This window comes from Artemia sp. Qi Xiang Cuo, chromosome 3, assembly GCF_049724085.1.
Source record: "Artemia sp. Qi Xiang Cuo chromosome 3, ASM4972408v1, whole genome shotgun sequence".
In the NCBI taxonomy this organism is placed as follows: Eukaryota; Metazoa; Arthropoda; class Branchiopoda; order Anostraca; family Artemiidae; genus Artemia; species Artemia sp. Qi Xiang Cuo.
Genome location: NC_142796.1, coordinates 92,823,382 through 92,844,231, shown reverse-complemented (window position 1 = coordinate 92,844,231; position 20,850 = coordinate 92,823,382). Strand labels below are relative to the sequence as shown.

General features: G+C 35.9%; 2 protein-coding genes across 2 annotated transcripts in view; one reads left to right on the top strand and one right to left on the bottom strand.

Moving 5' to 3' along the window:
• LOC148954757 (small G protein signaling modulator 1-like) overlaps positions 1-9,991 on the top strand; it is a 106,757-nt gene extending 96,766 nt beyond the window's left edge. The window contains exons 6-7 of the mRNA XM_089086504.1: positions 3,879-4,003; positions 8,761-9,991. Coding sequence (XP_088942630.1) covers positions 3,879-4,003; positions 8,761-9,069 — 434 coding nt within the window. The 3' untranslated portion in view covers positions 9,070-9,991. The remainder of the gene's footprint in view (positions 1-3,878; positions 4,004-8,760) is intronic.
• A 4,798-nt stretch (positions 9,992-14,789) lies between these two features.
• LOC148954756 (uncharacterized) overlaps positions 14,790-20,850 on the bottom strand; it is a 62,616-nt gene continuing 56,555 nt past the window's right edge. The window contains exon 4 of the mRNA XM_089086728.1: positions 14,790-14,975. Within this exon, the coding sequence (XP_088942854.1) occupies positions 14,832-14,975 (144 nt within the window). The 3' untranslated portion in view covers positions 14,790-14,831. The remainder of the gene's footprint in view (positions 14,976-20,850) is intronic.

Here is a 20,850-nt window from a genome sequence, read left to right as displayed (position 1 = left end):
TTTTTCGAGGCCTTGATTCTAAAGCTTGAAATGTTGTATCACTTCAGGACATTACTACTACTACTACTAACAACTCACCGCAGCACCAAGCCACCTGAGGCCAACACAGCTACGCACGCTCCTCCTCCATCCCAATCTATTCAAAGCCTCCCTTTTTACAACCTCCCAGGAAGTTCCCATTTCCTTTAAATCTTTCTTTATGATATCCTCCCACCCCCGACGGAGACGACCTGCTTTCCGTTTAGCCCTAGATGGTTGGCCGAAAAGAACAATCTTCGGCAATCTGTCATCCTTCATCCGCACAACGTGCCCTAACCACCTCAACCTTTCTTTCATTATAGCCCTAGAGCACGGTATTGAACCAAATTTTTCGTACAGCCTATTGTTTCAAACACGGTCAGTCAACCAGGTACCCGGAAAAACCCTCAAGCAATTATTCTGGAAAACATCCATCAAATCTTCATCCGCTTTTCGGAGCGTCCATGATTCAGAGCAAAATTTAACCACTGTCATTACTATAGCTTCTACTATCCTAATCTTGGTTTCCAGACTTATCCTCCTATTCTTCCAGACTTTTTTTAACTGTGAAAAAACACCCTGAGCCTTGGCTATTCTATTTTTAACATCTTCACTGTTCCCACCATCTTTACCAATAATACTACCAAGGTAAGTCAAGCTGCCCACCTGATCAGTCTTTTCATTACCCAACGTCTTCCTTTCATCTTCACTTATTCCTAGCCTTAGTTACTTAGTCTTCCTAACATTAATTTTCAAACCAATTCTAGCACCCTGAACTCGCAAAATTACTAAAACTTCATTCATTTTGCTCTCACTTTCATCTAGGATGCTTAAATCATCAGCATAATCCAAGTCCAGGAGACTCTTTCCTCCCCATTTGATTCCGTGGTCTCCCATTGCCTTTCCTGTGCTCCTTAAAACAAAGTCCATCAAAATTGTTTTATAGAAAACTGGTCTAAATTACGTATTCAACTATTTATTATGGATTCAAAAGTCGTTCGATACGTAAACAAAGAAATGTCGCTACAAGATTTATGACTAGTTACACAAAGCAAAGATATTTTTAAATTTAACTAATTTGAAATAGTTGCTTTGTTTCTGATCTATTAGAGCAAAGGGGATTCTAAATTTTACCGAAACTGAGTTACCAAAATTACACAAAAATAAGGCCTCCTTGCAATCTCTCCCACTTAAAATCTTTAAAAACTGAAAAATTCAGTGACAACTAAATTTATTATTAAGTAAAATAAAAGAAGAAAATGTTGAAATTCTTTTTATTATAAGCCCTTCCAATAGCTCTCTTCAGGATTGGCTAATCTTACATTGAGTGTATCCGTTGTCCAGGAGGGTTCCTCTTTAGTCCGGGCTGTTCACCGAGAAACAGGAATTATTTTAGTTTACAGCTATCGAATATTTATACTTGAAACAGTTACAATTGAATAGCTAATCAAGACTTGAGTTCTGGGGTATTAAAATCCTTTAGTTCAAATTATTGCTTCTCAGGTGAGCCAAAACTAGGAATAGCCGTATTTGATTAGATACCAATTTATTACATTAGCCCAAATCAAGATATCCTATTGTTATATCTTGTAAAGGGATTAGTGTTCTTTGGACTTTTGATAAGCTTTCACTTCAGCAGGAAAAACTTAATTGAATTTATCTATAAAGAAAGGACTTGAAATTCTTAGTTTGGCAATATTATTCTCCTTTTCCCTAACCTATCTGTATAAGCATTGACGCCACCTTTGTATAAACAGTCTGAACGGAGTTAAAGAAATGAAAGAATGACTAAAAGGGGAATAGGGTCCTCATCCGTATATACGCCAGAAGAACCCACAAGGAGGTAAGCAATGTTATTGTCTGATAGTTCCAATTTTCTGAGTGTAAGATTTTTTATAAATATCAGGCTAAGCTCCAAGGGACACTTGCCTTAAAAAGGGGAAGGGCCAAGGCTCTCGTAACGTTGACTTCTTGGTTAGGGTCCCCCTCTCATACCTTCAGTTATTCGAGCTTCTACAAGTTTAAGTTTCTGGGAAGGAATTTATTTTAGCTTACTTTAACCTGTAAAATGCTGTCTTTTGTCTAATTTGCTCAAGCCTTGGCTAAGTGAAATATACTAACCGAACTATAAAACCAGTCAGCAAATAGAATAAAATTTAGAGTCCTAAGTTATTTAGTGGGGTATTTCTCCGCATCTAATCAATTTTAATTAGATTACGCATCCTCTATTTAATCTCAAATGACCTCAGGGTTACCTCACTATCAGTAAGATTTAAAACACTTTATAAATCTATTGCCAACCCTCAAAGGGGAACTTTCGCCCAGACTCCAATTTCAGTTTAAGTGGCCCCAATGTAAGTATTAAATTAATTCAAATTGGATCTTGATTTAGCCCAAGCGACAGAAGTATGTCAGAAGTTTATTAATTTGTTTCAGTTTTATTTTCAAATGAAATTTGAAATATTTCAGTTGATAACTTAATTCAACACGGATATGGGATTTTCTCCGTATAGTCAAAAGTTACGAAAAGGTTTAATATTATTATTTTAACTTGACATTTAAAGAAATAGAGACTAGATGGGTACTTGCCATAACTAGTTAAAAAGGTTACTTACCAAATGTTCCGTTCTAGTCTCCTCTCCTCACAAGATAATTTCTATTTTCTCTGATCCATACATTTTATTCATTTTGATACTTGATTTGCTTAGCGACCTACCCCCGTTCTTTTCGCCAATGAACAACCTTTTTGTTAAAAAGTATTTTTTTTCTAGTATTTCGAGGCCTTGATTCTAAAGCTTGAAATTTTGTATCACTTTTGGACATTCCTTTTGTTTTATACAAGACTGGTCTAAATTGGGTATTCAACTTGTGTTCAAAAGTCGTTCGATACTTAAACAAAGAAATTTCACTACAAGATTTATGACTAGTTACACATAGCGAAGTTATCCTCAAGTTTAACTAATTTGAAATAATCGCTTTATTACCGATCTATTGGAGCAAAGGGGATTCCAACTTTTACTGAAATTGAGCTAGCAAATTAACACAAAAACAAGGCCTCCTTACACTCATTATTAATAAAACTGAGGTCTAACAGTATTTGATGACTCTGGCACTTCACAATTATTAATCTAAGAGTGAAAATTGGGTCGACAAATTGTGTACCCGTCCTAAAACCGTATTCTTCTTCTTTTAAAACCTTGTCTACAGCATCTCTAAGTCTAAGAAGCATCATTATGTTGAGTAATTTTCTACCTAGCGAATATAAGCTAATGACTGTATAATTACCACACTCAATCTTACCACCTTTCTTATATAGGGGTTTAACTAGGATTTTTCAAAAATTGCTAGGTATTTACTCGTTTTCAAAAATATTATTCATAATTTTCAGTAGCTTATGTTTAACCTCATATATAGAGTATAAAGTTGAAATTTTCACGGAAAGTTTATGTGTCTTCAAAACTAAATCAAAATGCACTATGTGTACGATTGCTATCAATAAGACGTCAACAATTTTTCAAGAAGGAATGAAGCTATAAAGTTGAAACTTTCAGGGCTATTACTGTTATTACTTCTGCTCTTACAATTGAACTTTAGATTCCCACCACAATTTGGTGGTGGAAATTTCAGTGGAAAAGTGCAGGAGGTAATTTTGTGCCTGAAGAGTTCCGTCATGGAAGGTGTTTGAGAACAGATTTTTGTGTGTGTGAGGGGAATAATGTTTCAAGGAGGTTCACTGGTGGGAAGTTATGCTGGAAGCTCCATTGGGCAATTATTACGATTGTAATTTGAGTAATTTGCACAAAGGAAATTTACCAGTAATGTATCATTTATTTCTTCCAATACATGTTTTATATTTTCAGATGAAAGTCCAGGACTGACTAAAGAAGTGTTCAATCAGCTCTATTTTGACGGTGTCTTACAAGATTATGAAGAGGTTCTAAGGTTGACCTACCTTGGTGGAGTCGACCCTGAGCTAAGAAAAATGGTAAGGCAGTTTTGTATGGCTCTCTTGCATCCAATCAAACTATTTCCTGTTTTAGTAAGCTGATTTGTCAAATTGTGGAATTCTATTCAATCTTGAGGTATTTAAAGGTAATAAGAGGTAATTTAATTGAATTTGGTCACTTCCGTTTGCCGCTAATATATAATTGCGGATATATCTGGAACCAGAACTCATTGCTAAGCTCTTAAAAGCTACAACTACTACTGTCAACTCCCCACAGCACCAAGCCACTTGAGGCTAGCACAGCTACACACGACACGCTCCTCCTTCATCCCAATCTGTTCAAAGTCTTCCTCCTTACACCCTCCCAGGAAGTTCCCATTTCCTTTAAATCTTTCTTTTTGACATCCTCCCATTCCAACCAAAGACGACTTGTTTTCCGTTTAGCCCTACACGGTTGGCCAAAAAGGATGACCTTTGGCAATCTGTCATCTTTCATCCGCAGAACATGCCTTAACTATCTCAACCTTCCTCTCATTATAACCCTAGAAAGCGGGATTGAGCTGCACTTTGCGTACAGCCTACTGTTTGAAATACGGTTAGTCAGCTGGGTACTACGAAAATATCGTAGGCAATTTCTCTGGGAAACATCTAGCCAATCTTTATCCGCTATTCGGAGCACCCATGCTCCAGAGCCATATTTGACCACTGTCAGCACTGTAGCTTCCAATATTCTAATCTTGGTTTATAGAATTATCTTCCTATTCTTCCAAATTTTTTCAACTGTAAAAAAAAAAAACGTCTGAGCCTTGGATCTTCTACTTTCAACATTTTCATTGCTCCCACCCTCTTTACTAATAATACTACCAAGGTAAGCGAAGCTGCCCACCTGATCAATGTTTTCGTTACCCAGCGTCATCTTTTCATCTTTGCTTATTTCTAGCCTTAGTGACTTGGTCTTCTTAACATTCATTTTCAAACCTATTCTAGCACCCTGAACCTGCAAAACCTCTAAAATTTCATTCATTATGCAATCTTCTCAACAACTCCTGAAAGTTTTATTTTAGTATCCTTAGCCTAAGAAATGGTAGTACTACTAGCAGTTGCACTACTACCATTATCAGTAGTAGTAGTTTTCACGTAGAGCCTTTTTCTTAGTTCAATATCTCCCTCAACATGTCCTGATAGATTTAACTTAATACTCTAAATTATTCCTGGGATATTGCCTGTACGTCCTTTTAACAGCTTGCATACACGTAGTGTCTTATGATTTTGTCCGACATTACCCTCTACATTTCATGAAAGTTTAACCTTAATACCCAGCAGTCTAAGAAGCAGTAGTAGGAATATTATCAGTAATAGTAGTAGCAATAGTAGATTGCATATAGCATCTGCTGGTTAGTTAAATATCAGCTTCAATATGTACTGAAACTTTCAACTTAATAATATAAGCTGTTCCTGGGATATAGCTGTTACTCACTTTCGATAACAGGCATCCACAAAGTGCGTTTGTATTATGTTCAGCATTCCCCTCAGTAGTCGCTAAGAGTTCCACCTTTGTCTTCAGCATCCCCTCAATATTCCCCTAGGAATATTAGTAATAGTAGTAGTAGTGACAGCAGTAGTAATTACGCATAGTGCCTTTTGGTTAGTTCAACATCCCCATCAACATGTTCTGAAATTTTCACCGTAGTACCCTTATTGCTAGTAGCAATAGTAGTTGCAGTATCAGCAGTAATAGTAGTAACTGCAGCAGATTTAGCAGTAGCCGTAGTACTATACATATAGTTCCTTTGGGTTGGCTCAACATCCTCTTGGCATACCTTGAAGGTTTCAATTCAATACCCTAAGCCATTCCTGGAATATTGCTAACACGCCCTCTTAACAACCTGCATTCCCATAGCGTGTTTTGATTTAGTTTTATATCCCTCAGTATTCCCTGGAAGTTTTATTTTAATATCCGTAGCCTTAGAAAGTTGTTACCGAAGCGGCAATAGTAGTAATGGAAGTCACATATTGTCTTTCCGTTAGTCCAACATCCGGCTCAACATGCTCTAAAAAATCTCAAATTATAACTCTAACCCTTTTGGTTTGTTCAACGTCTTTCTCAACATGCCCTGAAAGTATCTACTTAATACTCCAAGTTGTTCCTGAGATATTAATGATAGACCTTTTTGGCAAGTTACATCCACATAGTGGATTGTAATTTAGTTCAACACTCCCCTCAAAATTGTCTTAAAATTTTGAGTTGCTACCCTTACTCTTAATAGAAGTATTAGACTAGCAGCAGGAGTAGTAGCAGTAACATGCACATAGTGTCTATTTGTTATTTCAATATCCCCCTCAACATCCCCTGAAATTTCCACCTTAATGCTCTGAGCTGTTTCTGAGATATTTTTTAGGAACTTTTGCTAACCCGCACGCACATAGTGTGTTTTGATTTGGTTCAACATCCCTCTAAACAAGTTTTCAGTTTTTTTTACTCTTTACTTTTGTTTTAAAAAAAATATCGGTTTTTATATCTTTTCTTTTTTATTGGCATCCCCAGGGTCAATTTAATTGTAAAAAGAAATACCCCTCCCCCCTCGAACTCAACCCTTCAAATAAAAATTAGACTGTTGTACAGCATTGATTCTCGAAAAAGAGTTTGTTTAGTGCATTTTTTTTTTAAGTGTAATTACCCAGAATAAACTATCATCTCCAAGACATGAGGGAAGAGTTCATCCCCTCAGGCCTCAATTACATATTGAATTTGATTCCATGATTTTCATCATATTACGTCCCTTTTTTGAGAGTTAATGTCCTGTTTCTAAAAATACACCGATATTTGAAGTGCTAATACAAATAACGAGATAGTTTAAAATTAATATATTTTGCATATTTAAAATCAGCATGAATATTTTGTTTCTCGTTACTTATATTATAATTCAAACTTCGTTTCTTATTGTTTGGATATCTATTGACAATGGCTGCTCTTTACTTACAACCTGTTACTACGAGATGTTTGATCAAAGGTTATGCTAAATGTGAAGGAGACTACTACTCCCTTCTTCAACCTGTGTCGTTCAAACTCAAGTTGAATGTTCGTACAATAATGCGTTGAGAAAGATTCCTAAGTTTACTCATCCGAGAAAAACTGCAACCCTCAAAATATTTACTCGGGAACATGGGGCTGAAATATCAAAAGTTAATCATGGGATCATCATTTTCATGGTTTTAAAGTCGATGTCTTTAAACCTTCAGCTCCCCCCCGCCCCCAAGAAAATTTACTTACAGTACTCATAATGCCTCTTGTTCTGTCCTTAGAAAAGGTGAACTGGATGAAGCTAAGAAAGATACTGAAAGAGGAAGATCTTGAATCTGCTCGATCCTACAACAAAAATTAGGTCAAATAATTGTTTAAAATAAACTGAAAATAGGTATTCCGAGATTAAAAGTTTTGTTGCAGAAGGCTTGACCAGCATAATTTCTAGCTATCTTATCCCCCTGAAGTTACCGCACATTACTTCACTTCCATTTTCCAGAGCTTTCCGATATACTTACCAACCGATGATATTCCCTGTAATTTCCGCTTTATTTCTCCTTGAAAGATCGAAAAAATAATTTGAAAACCAAGAAAAACAAGTTTCTGCCCTTGGATATTCCATTTCCTCGTACTAGTTCATTCAGCGATTTATTTTCTAGGCCCTTGTCTTTCCCCTTAAGTGAGAATATAGATTCTGGGCAATTTCAGCAAATACGGAAGCAGGAATTTATTACCCCCCCCTCCCCCATGCCAAAAGGGAAATGGAAAGCCTAGCTTGGAAAGTGTTCACCCTATTACTCTCACTCCCATATTCTTGATGAAGGATTCCTGGCAGATTGGCTAAAGAGAAAATCTTATTTCCCACCCAACCCACTTAACTTACCATTACCTTGCTCATATTATCAAATCCATTGGGAAAGTTCTTGAAAAGTCTAGTACGAGGCCTTACCTAATAAAAGCCTAATGCGATTTAATTCCTTTTTATAATCTAAAAGCATTGGACCTTGTTAACCTCAATATATTAGTTGTGAAACTTGTCACTGAATTCAAAATTTACTCTTTCCAGGTAAAATTGGTATCCTCCTTCTTATCAAATATATTGCAAATAGTCAAATTCATTAATAATTATTTCGGCCCTCTCCATGGCCACAATGGAGTACCCCAAGGCACATTTCTGGGTCCCTTCCTCTTCCCAGTTATGATTAACAGCCTTGTTAATGAATTTTCTGACAGATCGAAATTTGTCGATGACTCAGAAGTCATTGAAACCTATAAAACTTGAATGAGCATACCTATGATCTGAATGACATTGTGTTTGATGCCTTGGACTTAAAAATGAGAGGAAATTCCTCTAAATTTAATATAAATTATAATAATATTTGTCCCCCTAAGTTCCTACCAATTATCTTTATTCTATCCCTCTTGAAATTTCTATGTCATTCTTTCCACTATCTAGCGTCAAAAATTTTTCTGACGTAAAGAGGGGTATCCATTTAAGAAATATTATCCACGCAGCTATTGCGTCTATAAGAATGCAAAGCTACTGAATAAGCTTTGCATCCCCCCTTCCCATAAATTAACGACTTATGCTTTCTTTGTCCACCCTTCTCTTGAATATGCTTGTCCATTTTGGCACTTCGGCATCTCCAGGGAAGGATGAGATAAAACTGAATTAATAAAAAAAAAGCCCTGCAAATAATTTTTAAAGAAGACAAACTTCCACAGACTAGTCTTCTTATATTTTTAGAATTCTTCTTCTTGTTATAATTTTCAGGTATGGCCCTACTTGCTTGGCCACTATCAATTTGGAAGCACGGTTCAAGAAAGACAAGAAAAAGATTCAAGTTTAAAACAGATGTACGAATCTACAATGTCTGAATGGCTCGCAGTTGAAGCTATCACCCGACAGAGAGATAGAGACCAAACTGCTGCAAATATAGCTAAGCTGTCATCTGGTAGCTACAGCCTCGATTGTCAAGAAGTGATTGATAAACTAACGGATTTTGAGCCTAATTGTGAAAGACATAAACTTACAAAGCTCTCCAGAGGGATGAGTAATGATGTAAGTGCATCTTTTGTTTGACTAAGATACTGGTAGATGGCACCTCTGGGTTTTAGCAAGAAGTCTTTTAACTAAAATAGCAGCAATGTAATCAATAATTTAAACATTTACTGAAGTATAAATCTTAGAACTTAAACAATTATTTTTTTTTATTAATATCAAAATTAAATTAACAGAATTGCTGTTTAAAATTGGCTGATATAAAGTAAAACCTTATTGTTGAAAATTTTACCAGGATATAAATAGGTGGTAACACTGGGTTGTAGCTAGAAAAACAGTCAGGTAAGGAACTATGAATTAAAAGCATTGACCTATTTCGAACTAGCTCATAGTTGGGAAAAAACGGTGAAGTTTGAAAGCATATTGATTGAATGAGTTAAATCTGGGTTCAATGAGTGTGACATAGGATTTCTCCTAGAGATTCTGTGCATGAAAAATCAACATAAATTAGCAGGGATAACAGTGTAAATTCTTTTCTTGCCTCCTGGACCTACAAAACCCCACAGTTTTCCAAGATTTTTCTTTTGATTTCCTTATCATTTCCTGAAAGTTCCAAATTAACATACTCAGTCATACATGAGTTTCGCCATTTTGACCGTCCACACAAACATAAAGCGTTTTGATTTAGCTCACCAATCCCCTTAACATTCTCTTAAAGAATCACCTAAATGCCCTTCGTATATTTGGAATTTGGAAAGAAAGTTCAAACATGCCTACCTTTCTCAATAACATATACTATACGTAAACAGTGAACGAATTGAACGCCTTAAATTACGTATCTTGAACTCTCTCCGAAAAAAATCCAGTGAGTGAACCGGAAGTTAATTATTTTGATTTTTTATAAATACGTTAGTTTTAATTTTTGATGCTTTAGTATTTCTACGAATGGCGATAGCTGTATATGTGATCGAAATATTTAGAACTTTGTACCTGTTTTCATTGTCTAAATAAATGGACTTATCCTCATTTAAACGTTTATTTGTTCGTCATAGAAAGGCAGTGTGGGCTGGGAAAGGGATACCTAATTTGAGGTGTTACGTCGAGACCAATCAAGTATACAACTACAAGTTCAACATTCCGTTTGCAATTACAGAAGATTTTGCCACCTTCATTGGAAGTTTGTTTCACATTTAGGCAAGACTAAAGAAGAAAATTTACATCTCAAGACTTTGAATGAACTTGGCTATTGAACGCTCTCTGAAAAACTCTAGAGAATAACCCGAAGTTTATTTATTTTTTGAATGACCCCGCAGTTAATTATTTTATTTTGTAGAAATATGTTAGTTTTAATTTTTAATACTTCGGCATTTCTACTGACGACGATCGCTGTATAAGTTTTCGAAATATCTAGACTTTTGTACCCTTTTTTCACTGCCTAAACAAATGGACTTATACCCATTTAAACGTTTATTTGTTCGTCATAGAATGGCAGTGTGGTCTGGGAAAAGGATATCTAATTGTATGTGTTACGTCGAAAATGCGTCGTGTATATGGGGAATTGAGACCAATCAAGTATACAACTATAAATTCAACGTTTAGTTTGCAATTAGAAGACACAGAAGACTTTGCCACTTTCATTGGAAATTTGTTTCACATTTAGGCAAAATTAAGGAAGAAAAATTTACATTTCAAGACTTTGAATGAACCTGGCTATTGAACTCTCTCCAAAAAATCTAGTGAATGTCCTGGGAGTTAATTATTTTTGGAATGACCCAGAAGTTAATTATTTTGTTTTTTATGGATATGCTAGTTTTAATCTTAATACTTTAATATTTTTACTGATCACGATCGCTATATATATGATCGAAATATCTAGCCTTTTGTACCTCTTTTCACTGTCTAATAAATGGACTAAACGGACTTAATAAATAAATAGACTTATCACCATTTGAATGTTTATTTGTAAGTATCATTATATTTATGTTAAACTGACAATCTACGTTCATTTGTTTTTTTTTGTTATTTCAGTAAAGTGCAAATAATGCTTTTTCTTCTCCTTTTAAGAAAATGTTAATTTTTTCTCGTTTTGATTTTGACTCGGCTATTTATTGTAATTAATCAAAAAAACTTTTTCCACAAAATAAGTTTTTCAAAGAAAAGTAAAGAACTCCATTAAACCAAAATGAGCAAAAATAAAATCAAATAATCTACCAAGCGTGAAACTACCACAAATCAGCATCGATAAATAAATGAAATCCAAAACGAGCAAAAAGTATAATAAATAAGCGAGTCAAACTCAAAACGAGCAGAAATTAACATGAGTATATCTCAAAACCCCTATGCCTTCCCGACGCCAGAACACAATTTGCACATTACCGAAAAAATATAAATGTTTTTACTTTTATGACTTTAATAAATCAAATAATATTAAAATTTTGATTACTAAATATCAGTATATGTATATTAAACTGACAATGCAAATTCATTTGTGTTTTTTTTTCAGTAAAGTGCAAATTATGTTCTGGCCTTGGGAAGGCATAGGGGTTTTGAGCCATACTCATGTTAATTTCTTCTCGTTTTGAGTTTGACTTGGTTATTTATTGTAATTTCTATTCGTTTTGGGTTTCATTTATTTATCGACACTGATTTGTGGTAGTTTCACGGTTTGTAGATTATTTGATTTTATTTTTGCTCATGTTTGGTTTAATGGAGTTTTTTACTTTTCTTTGAAAAACTTATTTTGTAGTAAGTTTTTTTAATGAATTTCTGTTCGTTTTATATTGAGGTAGTCTTTTCAGGGAGAAAGAAAATAATATTTTAAATCTTTTTGGTTTTTTAAGACTTTATAGTTTGGCCTGCTATTTGTATGCGGGAGAAATATTTTCAGCAATTTTTAACAACATATACCCTTTTAAAAATCTGGACACAAATAGTAGTGTTTAATTTAGTTTCATAACTCCTCTATTTGACCTGAAATAGAAAACTTTATACCATTCGCAAAAAAATCTGTTTACTTTCTTTGATAGCTCGGATACACTTACGCTATTTTGATTTGGTTAAATTTTAAGAGCAGAAGTAGCCCCGAAAGTATGAACATAATACCCCACAGTGCATTTTGATTTTATCTTAAGGCAACATTTAGTTTTTAAACATAATGGGCAAATGGGAGGATTGGCGTGGGAGGGGGACTAGTTGCCCTCCAATCACTTTCAACAGTAAAAAACGACATAAGCCCTTTCTATTTTCAATCGAATGAGCCCCTTTTCGAATTTCCTACGACAACTCCTTCGATACGAAGTGCCCTGGTCTAAACAAAAAAAATAATAATACATTGTACTCTCATCGATCTATACTATAAAAATGTCAAGCCTTCTAATCACTTTCAACTACAAAAAGGGCACTAGCCCTTACAATTTCCAATCGAATGAGCCCTTTTTGAGTGTCTATGACAACACTTTTTGTTAACACATTATATGACCGGGGCATAAACTGCAACCCTTGCCCTGAGGAATGTGAAGGGGTTGTCATCCTCAAAGACCTTATTTCCAGAACTTTCAACTACGTTAAACAAAACGACTATCTCAAAATTTTAAATGTATATGTTTGGGGAAATGGTGGGTGTGAGCGGGGCGTTAGTTGCTCTCCAATCACTTTCAACTAATAAAAAAGGCACTAGCCCTTTCAATTTCCAATCGAATGAGCCCTTTGAAGTTTCTACGACAACGATTTCAATAAAAGCCTTATATTCCCCCAGGGCATAACTTACAACCCTTGCCCTTAGGGCTGGGGGGGGGGGGGGTTCATCCTCAGAGACCTAATTTCCAAAATTTTCAACTACGTTGAAGAAAATTGCTATCTCAAAATTTTGATTCGATGTGTTTGGGGAAATGGTGGGCGTGAGAATGGTGTTAGTTGCCCTTCAATCACTTCCGACTATTAAAAAGGGTACTAGCCCTTTCAGTTTCCAATCAAATTCGCCCTTTTTGAATTTTCTACGACAACGCTTTCTATAAGAACCTCATATGCCCCAAGGCATAACTTACAACCCTTGCCATGAGGGCTGTGAGGGGGTTGTCATCCTTAAGACATAATTTCTGGACCTTTCAACTACGTTGAAAAAAACGGTCAAAATTTCTCAAAATTTTGATTGTATGTGTTTGGGGAAATGGTGGGCGTGAGAGGGGGGTTACTTGACCTCCAATCACTTTCGAATATTAAAAAGGGCACTAGCTGTTTCAATTTCCAATCGAATGATTCCTTTTTGAAGTTTCTACGACAACCGCTTTCGAAAAAAAAAACCTAATATACCCCCAGGGCATAACTTACAACCCTTGCCCTGAGGGCTCTGGGGGAAGTGTCATCCTCAAAGACATAATTTCCGGACTTTTTAAGTACGTTGAACAAAATTGCTATCTTAAAATATTGATTAGATGTGTTTGGGGAAATGGTGGGTGTAAGAGCGGTGTTAGTTATCCTCCAATCACTTACGACTATTAAAAAGGGCACAAGTCTTTCTAATTTTCAATCGAATGAGCCCTTTTTTAGGTTTCGACGACATAGCTTTCAATAAAAACCTATATCCCCCCAGGGTATAACTTACAACCCTTACCCTAAGGGCTGTGGGGGGAGTGTCATCCTCAAAGATATAATTTCCGGACCTTTCAAATACTTTAAATAAAATGGCTATCTCAAAATTTTGATTGAATGTGTTTGGATAAATGGTGAGTGTGGAAGGGGTGTTAGTTGCCTTCCATTCACTTTCGACTATTAAAAAGGGCACTAGCCATTTCAATTTCTAATCAAATGAGCTCTTTTTTGAAGTTTCTATGACATCGCTTTCTATAAAAAACCTTATATGCCCCCAGGGCGTAACTTGCAACCCTTGCTCTGAGGGCTCTGGGGGTTTTCATCCTTAAAGACCTAATTTCCAGAATTTTCAACTACGTGAACAAAATGGCTATCTCAAAATTTTGATTGGATGTATTTTGGGAAAAGGTGGGCGTGAGAGGGGGTTAGTTGCCGTCCAATCACTTCCGACTATTAAAAGGGGCACTAGCCCTTTGAATTTCCAGTCGAATGATCTTTTTTGAAATTTTTACGACAACGCTTTCTATAAAAACCTTATATGTCGCCAGGTCATAAATTACAACCCTTGCCCTGAGGGCTGTGGGGGGGTGTCCTCCTCAAAAATATAGTTTCTATATGGAAATCAACTACACTGAACAAAATGGCCTTCTCAAAATTTTGATTGGATGTGTTTGGGGAAATGGTGAGCGTTGAAGGGGTGTAAGTTGCCTTCTAATCACTTTCGACTATTAAAAAGGGCACAAGCAACTCCAATTTCCAATCGAATGAGCCCTTTTCGAAGTTTCTACGATAAATCCTTCGATACAAATTGCCCTGGTCTAAAAAAAAAAAAATAAAATAAAAAAAATATTGTGCCAACATCGTTCTTTACTTACACATCGTTCTTTTTCGAGTTTCATTGATTTATTGATTGTGATTTGTGGTAGTTTTACGTGGGAAGATTATTTAACTTTATTTTTGCTTATTTTTGGCTTAATGGAGCTCTTTACTTTTCTTTGAAAGACTTGTTTTTAGAATTTATTTTTCATTAATTTCACTGGAATCTGAGTTCGATTTTTCCTGACTTTTGAGAAACATATAGTTATGTAGTTTTCCACTTAAAGATTCAAATAATCACATTTTACTTTCATGGTACTTTCTAATTTCTAAAATGATCCTGGACTGTTACTTATCCATCAATGTTTTATCCTCTGCTGAATAATAATTTATAACAATATCATTACAAAATTTAATAATTATAAGAAAGACTCCAGAAGCTAGCAGTCATAAGAATCTTCAGTGACACCTGCTATGTGTTTGAACTCTGCTTTCGAATTTGTCTCCTCACCAGTTGAATCTACTGATTCAAATATGCCTTGGATATCTCTCCAGTCCTTGATTTTTTCCACAAGGTATTTTACCTGAAAAAAAATTCCTCTGTCATTATTCTTGAATTTATTAGTATTATTATTGCTGCTCTAAGGACTAGTATAAATTTTATTGTTCTTTTCGTCAATTTAGCTTTTGTTTTACCTTCTATGTCAACTTATTACATCCAACCAATTCAACTACTCACACTTAAACTAAAAAACTCAGTTCCAGAATATATGGGCTCCCTGGCTGATTTGACCTTGGTGGAACAAACCACCACAGAATTCAACCTGCATATATGTTGTCATCATGCCTTTCAGACATCACGAAACTCATTTATTTATGGTCGTATTTTATATTCCTCGTTTTCCCCACTGATCACAGTACCTGGTGTGAGAAGGAAAACCATCAATGTTTGCATATTTTGACGTGTACTCTTTAATACTAAACCCTCAAATGGTTCAGAAAGTAAATTTTAGTAATAAGACTGAAGGTAAAAGTGCCTTTCCAACCTACCCTTCTTCTCTGAACGTCAACTTATTTAACAAAAGGTATGAGGGTTACTCATACCTTTGACCCTGGATGAAATGAAAGAAAGAAAGTCTCAAAATTGTTAAGGAATAAAATAGATACAAACGAGTGGATAAGGCCAAGGTTTGAACTATAATGGATTAGTTGAAGAAGAAAACTGTGCGCCAGTACTCCAGTCTCAACATCCAGCCTTTGTAAAGTAGGCCAGGTTAGCTTGGGATATTATTGGCACTTTACATTGACACCGGAAACATGAGGCCCCCATATTGACATTTCTAGCAGAAATCATAGTGTAAAACTGGAGATTTAAATTTTTCGTCACATTATTTCGTTTTAACATGATTATTTAACGTGACTTAAAAGAGAAACAACGTTGAAGTACGAAGAAAATTTAATTTAAAACAGTGTTTTCCCCCTGTGCCCTACTTTAGGTCTATTGACACGTGAAAACTGTAATCTTCCAATGTTTTTCGTTTTATCAAAAGCAACGCTATAGCATTGCATATATTAAAGGCCATACGGCTCCAATGTTTTATTTTTTTTTTCCTTAGAGGCACTTCATATGGAAGGGGTCATCACATAAACTTCAAAGGGGGCTCATTCGATTGGAAATCGAGAGTTCTAGTGCTCTTTTTAAGAGTCAAAAGTAATAGGAGGGATACTAGCCGCCCCGCCCTCTTTTTCCCAAATGCATCCGATAAAAATTTTGAGATAACCATTTTTTTAAAAATTGTTCAAAAATCATATATCAAAAACTCCGGTTTCAACACAAGCCCCAGGGCCCGGGAGCAGGCGTTGTAAGTTATGCCCTGGGGGCATAGATGGCTCTTATGGAAGGGATGCTCGAATAAACTTGAAAGAGGGCTTATTTGATTGAAAATAGGAAGTTCGAGTTCACTTTTTAAGAGTCAAAAGAGATCTGAGGGCAACTAGCCCCCCCCCCAAAAAAAAAAACGCCATGGTTTCCTCAAGCCCATCCGATAAGATCTTTGAGAGTGCCATTTTTTTCAAAATAGTTCAAAGATCACATAACGAAAACTCCGGGGTCGACACAATCTTTCAGGGCGCGGACTAGACGTTGTGAGTTGTGCCCGAGGGGCATATATGGCTGTTATGCAAAGGATGTTCGTATAAACTTCAGAGATGACCCATTTTATTGGAAATTGAAAGTTCTAGTTCAGCTTTTAAGAGTCAAATGAAATCATAGGGCAACTATTCCCCACTCCCCTTTTCCCCCAAATGCATCTGATAAAAATTTTGAAATAGTCATTTTGTTAAAAATAGTTCAAAGGTAAAATAAAAAACTCCGGTGTCAACAAAACCCGCCAGGACCCGGGGGCCGGGGTTTCACGTTATGCCCTGGGGGCATATATGGTTCTTACGGAAAGTGTGATCGTATAAACATCAGAGAGGGCTCACTTGATTGGAAATTGAAAGTTCCAGTTCGCTTTTAAAGAGTCCAAAGATATCAGAGGTAACTATCCCCCCACTCCCTCCACGCCCTCTTTTCATAAAAAATCCGATAAGAACTTTGAGATAGCCATTTTTTTTTAATATTTCAAAGATCATATAACGAAAACTCCGGGGTCGACACAACCCCCAGGGCCCGGGGGCAGGCGTTGTAAGTTATGCCCTGGGGGACTATATTGTTCTTATGGAAGGGGTGCTCGTAAAAACTTCAGAGAGGGCTCTTGGAAACTGAAATTTGTAGTTCAGTTTTTGAGAGTCAAAAGAGATTAGAGGGCAACTAGCCCGTCCACGCCCCTTTTACCCAAATGCATCCGATAACAATGTTGAGATAGCCATTTTGTTAAAAATTGTTCATAAGTCAGGTCACAAAAATTCAGGTGAACCCCCCAGGGCACGGGGGCAGGCGTTGTAAGTTATGCCCTGGGGGCATATATGGTTCTTATGAAAGGGATGTTCGTATAAACTTCAGAGAGGGCTCATTAGATTGGAAATTGAATGTTCGAGTTCACTTTTTAAGAGTCAAAAGAGATCCGAGGACAACTAGCCCCCTCCCCCACGCCTTTTTTCCAAACCCATCCGATGAACATTTTGAGATAGCCATTTTGTTAAAAATAGTTCGAAGGTCAGATAAGAAAAACTCCGGTGTCGACCTAGCCCCCAAGGGTCCGAGGGCAGGCGTTGTCAGTTATGTCCTGGGGGCTTATATGGTTCTTATGACGTTCGTATAAATTTCAGAGAGGGCTCATTTGATTGGAAATGGAAAGTTCTAGTTCACTTTTAAAGAGTCAATAGAGATCGAAGGGCAGTAAGTTCCCCCCCCCCCCATGCCCTTTTTTCTCAAACTCATCCGAGAAAAATTTTGAGATAGCTGTTTTGTTAAAAATAGTTCGAACATCCTTCTCTAGGAAAGTATCGATTATGGTACCTCTATTTAAAAAAGGGAGTCCTTGTAATCATGATAGTTATAGGTTGATAGCATTAGTGCCTGCACTTAATAAAATTTTAGAACAGATTTTGGATAATCGGTTGAATGAATGGGTGGAGGGTTATGGGGTAATTAAATAGGAGCAGGGGATTTCAGGAAAGGGTATAGTACGTCGGATAGAGGATATGTGTTAAGTGCATCGATAGAGACCTATGAATCAGGTAGGAATAAGCTGTATTTTGCGTTTCTAGACTTAAGAAAGGCATTCGATTATGTAGATAGAGCTCTCCTTGAAAATTGTTTAAGAGATGTAGGTCTACCTTTCAGCTTTATTTGTTTATTTGTTAGTATGTATTCAGGGACAAAGGCTATAGTCAGGGTCGCAGGTTCGGGACTTTCAGGCTATTCGACGTTAAGAAAGGATTGAAGCAGGGCAGCACCATGTACCCAAGACTGTTCGGTTTAATGTTATAGTGGTGTTTCTGGAAGAAAAGTGGGCTCCAAAGGTGTTTCTTGGAAAAATTAATTTTTCGATGTTATTGTTTGCGGATGACACTGCATTGGTGGTGAAGTCGGCAAGAAAGCTACAGATATCACTTGGTTTAATTGAGGAATATTTACAAATGAAAAAGTTACAGCTTAATATTATGAAAAGTAAAGTGGTTATTTTTAGTAAGAGGAAAGAAAAAGTTGAAAATATATTTATATTTGGAGGACAGAAAATTGAAGTAGTTAAAAAAATAGAGTATCATGGTTTTATTTTCCAAAGTAATGGTGGATGGACCTTCCTCATTAAAGAAGTGTTTAATTGGGAAACAGCTGCAACATTTTCACTTTTCCGGAATAGAACTAGTGGAATAAAGAATTTGTCTTTACATAAGAGAGTTTGTTTTGTTTTTTTATGTAAGATATTGCCGATTCTCCATTACGGGGCAGAGATTTGGGGACATGAGAACGCTGCTCAGTTAGAAAGCGTTCAGTTAGGCTATTTTTAGAGATTGTACGGGCTGCATGGAATGACACATAATCAGTTTTTTAAAGGAGACCTTGGAGTGTGGTCTCTTAAATTAATAGAATGGTCCAAATGATACCATTTTGGCTAAGGGTTGTACCCAGTGATAGGCTACTGAAGGATGCATATGATGAGTTTCTTCAGTTACGAAGGAAAAGCTCTCGGCCTTTTAAAGTGAAGGAGGTACTGGATAAAACAGGTTTTTCTTTCGCTTGGAATGATGGCCTTGGACCAGCTAGTCAACAATTACACTTGGACAAGGAAATGAAGCGCGTGCTGGAGGACCAGACGATAGAGAAATGGGGTGAGGAGATTTTGAATTCGGAAACTTTAAGATATTATAAAGAGGTTAAGATAGTATATGAGCAGGGATTCTATTTTAAGGTAAATTTACCGGCTAGATACCTTACCTATTGGATGCAGCTACGATCTAATTGCCTTCCGATTCTTTGAGATTGAAGGTCTTTGAAAGGAGGAAAAGTTTCCCGGACGGCAGGCTTGCTTGCCCTCTTTGCCAAGAAGAGGAGGAAAATTTGGAGCATTGTCTGAGTCGTTGTCGAGGTCTTTTGGGGGCAAGGAAAGATCTATTTGGGAAGGATGGATTGCTGCTTCCTGATGCCTTGAAGGGTACATTACCACATTTATTTGTCTAGTGGGAAGATATATTGATCAGTTTTTTTGTAGAAAGAAGAGAGTAGTTTTATTTCTATTTTATTATTGTGACACAAGGCCGTACCCAGGATTATTTTTTCGGAGGGGGTTTTACTCAAAAAAAATTTCGTTGGGGGGGGGGGTCCACAAAAAAACTAAAAAAACGGATACAAAACTGTTTATATCGATTTTTGTTACGCTTTTACGAGTCAGACAAAAATTTGGAGGGGGAGGGGAAGTCAAACCGGGTAACTCCTCCTGGATACGACCACGTTCTGACAAGTGTTGTAATTCGTTAATCTTGTATGTTGTTTGTGTACATGGCCATAATTTTGATCAATTTTTTTTTGCAAAAAGAAGAGACTAGTTTTTATTTCATCATTATTACTGTGACGAGTGTTGTAATTCGTTAATCTTCTATGTTGTCTGTGTACATGGCTATATTTTTGCTTAAAATACACGTTACCTTTTCTTATCTCATCACATAATAAAAACTCCGATTTTGACACAAACCCATTTTTTATTTTGATATTGTTACTTTGATAGCAGTTTTGATACTTTGATGAACATTTGGTTTGGAAAAAAAGTTTGACTTTAAAAGAAGGAATTTTAAAATCTTGAAACTTTTTGCAATCAAAAACGAACAAAAATTAATTTAAAAAAAACTTCCCGAGAAAGAAGTTTTTCAAAGAAAAGTAAAGGCCATATTAAACTAAAGATCAGCAGATACAAATACCTGTTAAAATTCAAACTCAAAACGACCAGAAATTACTACTAAAGAACAAATGTAACCCAAGACGAACAGAAAATTAAATAAACAATCATAGCAAAAAAACAGACAATAAGTAATGATAGATAGATCTTAAACCGAGTAATGCTTACATTGAATATGCAAATGAAGCTTAGAGCGAAGAAAAATTATTTTGCTATTGAAATATAAATGAAACTGAAAACGAACAGAAATTAAGTAAACAATCAATGCAAACAAACATACTATATATATTAATTTAAATGAATAATTAAATCTTAAAACAAGTGAAATTTAAATTGAATATGCAAATCAAGCTTGATCCGAACAAAAATCACTGCGTACAAGAGTTCGGGTATCGCCTCCTTCTCTCACTGTAAAAGTCTAAAACGTACTGCGTCATTGGCGCTTTACTGAAAACTATATACGTCTTGAACAGTCTTAGAAATTATAAACAAAATCAAATTGAATATTTGATATATAATTATATTAATTGTTGAAACATCCATAAGTTCAAAATTTAATTTAAATGTAATTTTATTTTCATTTTCAATGCTGTAAGAACTGGAAAAGAAAATATTTGTAAAA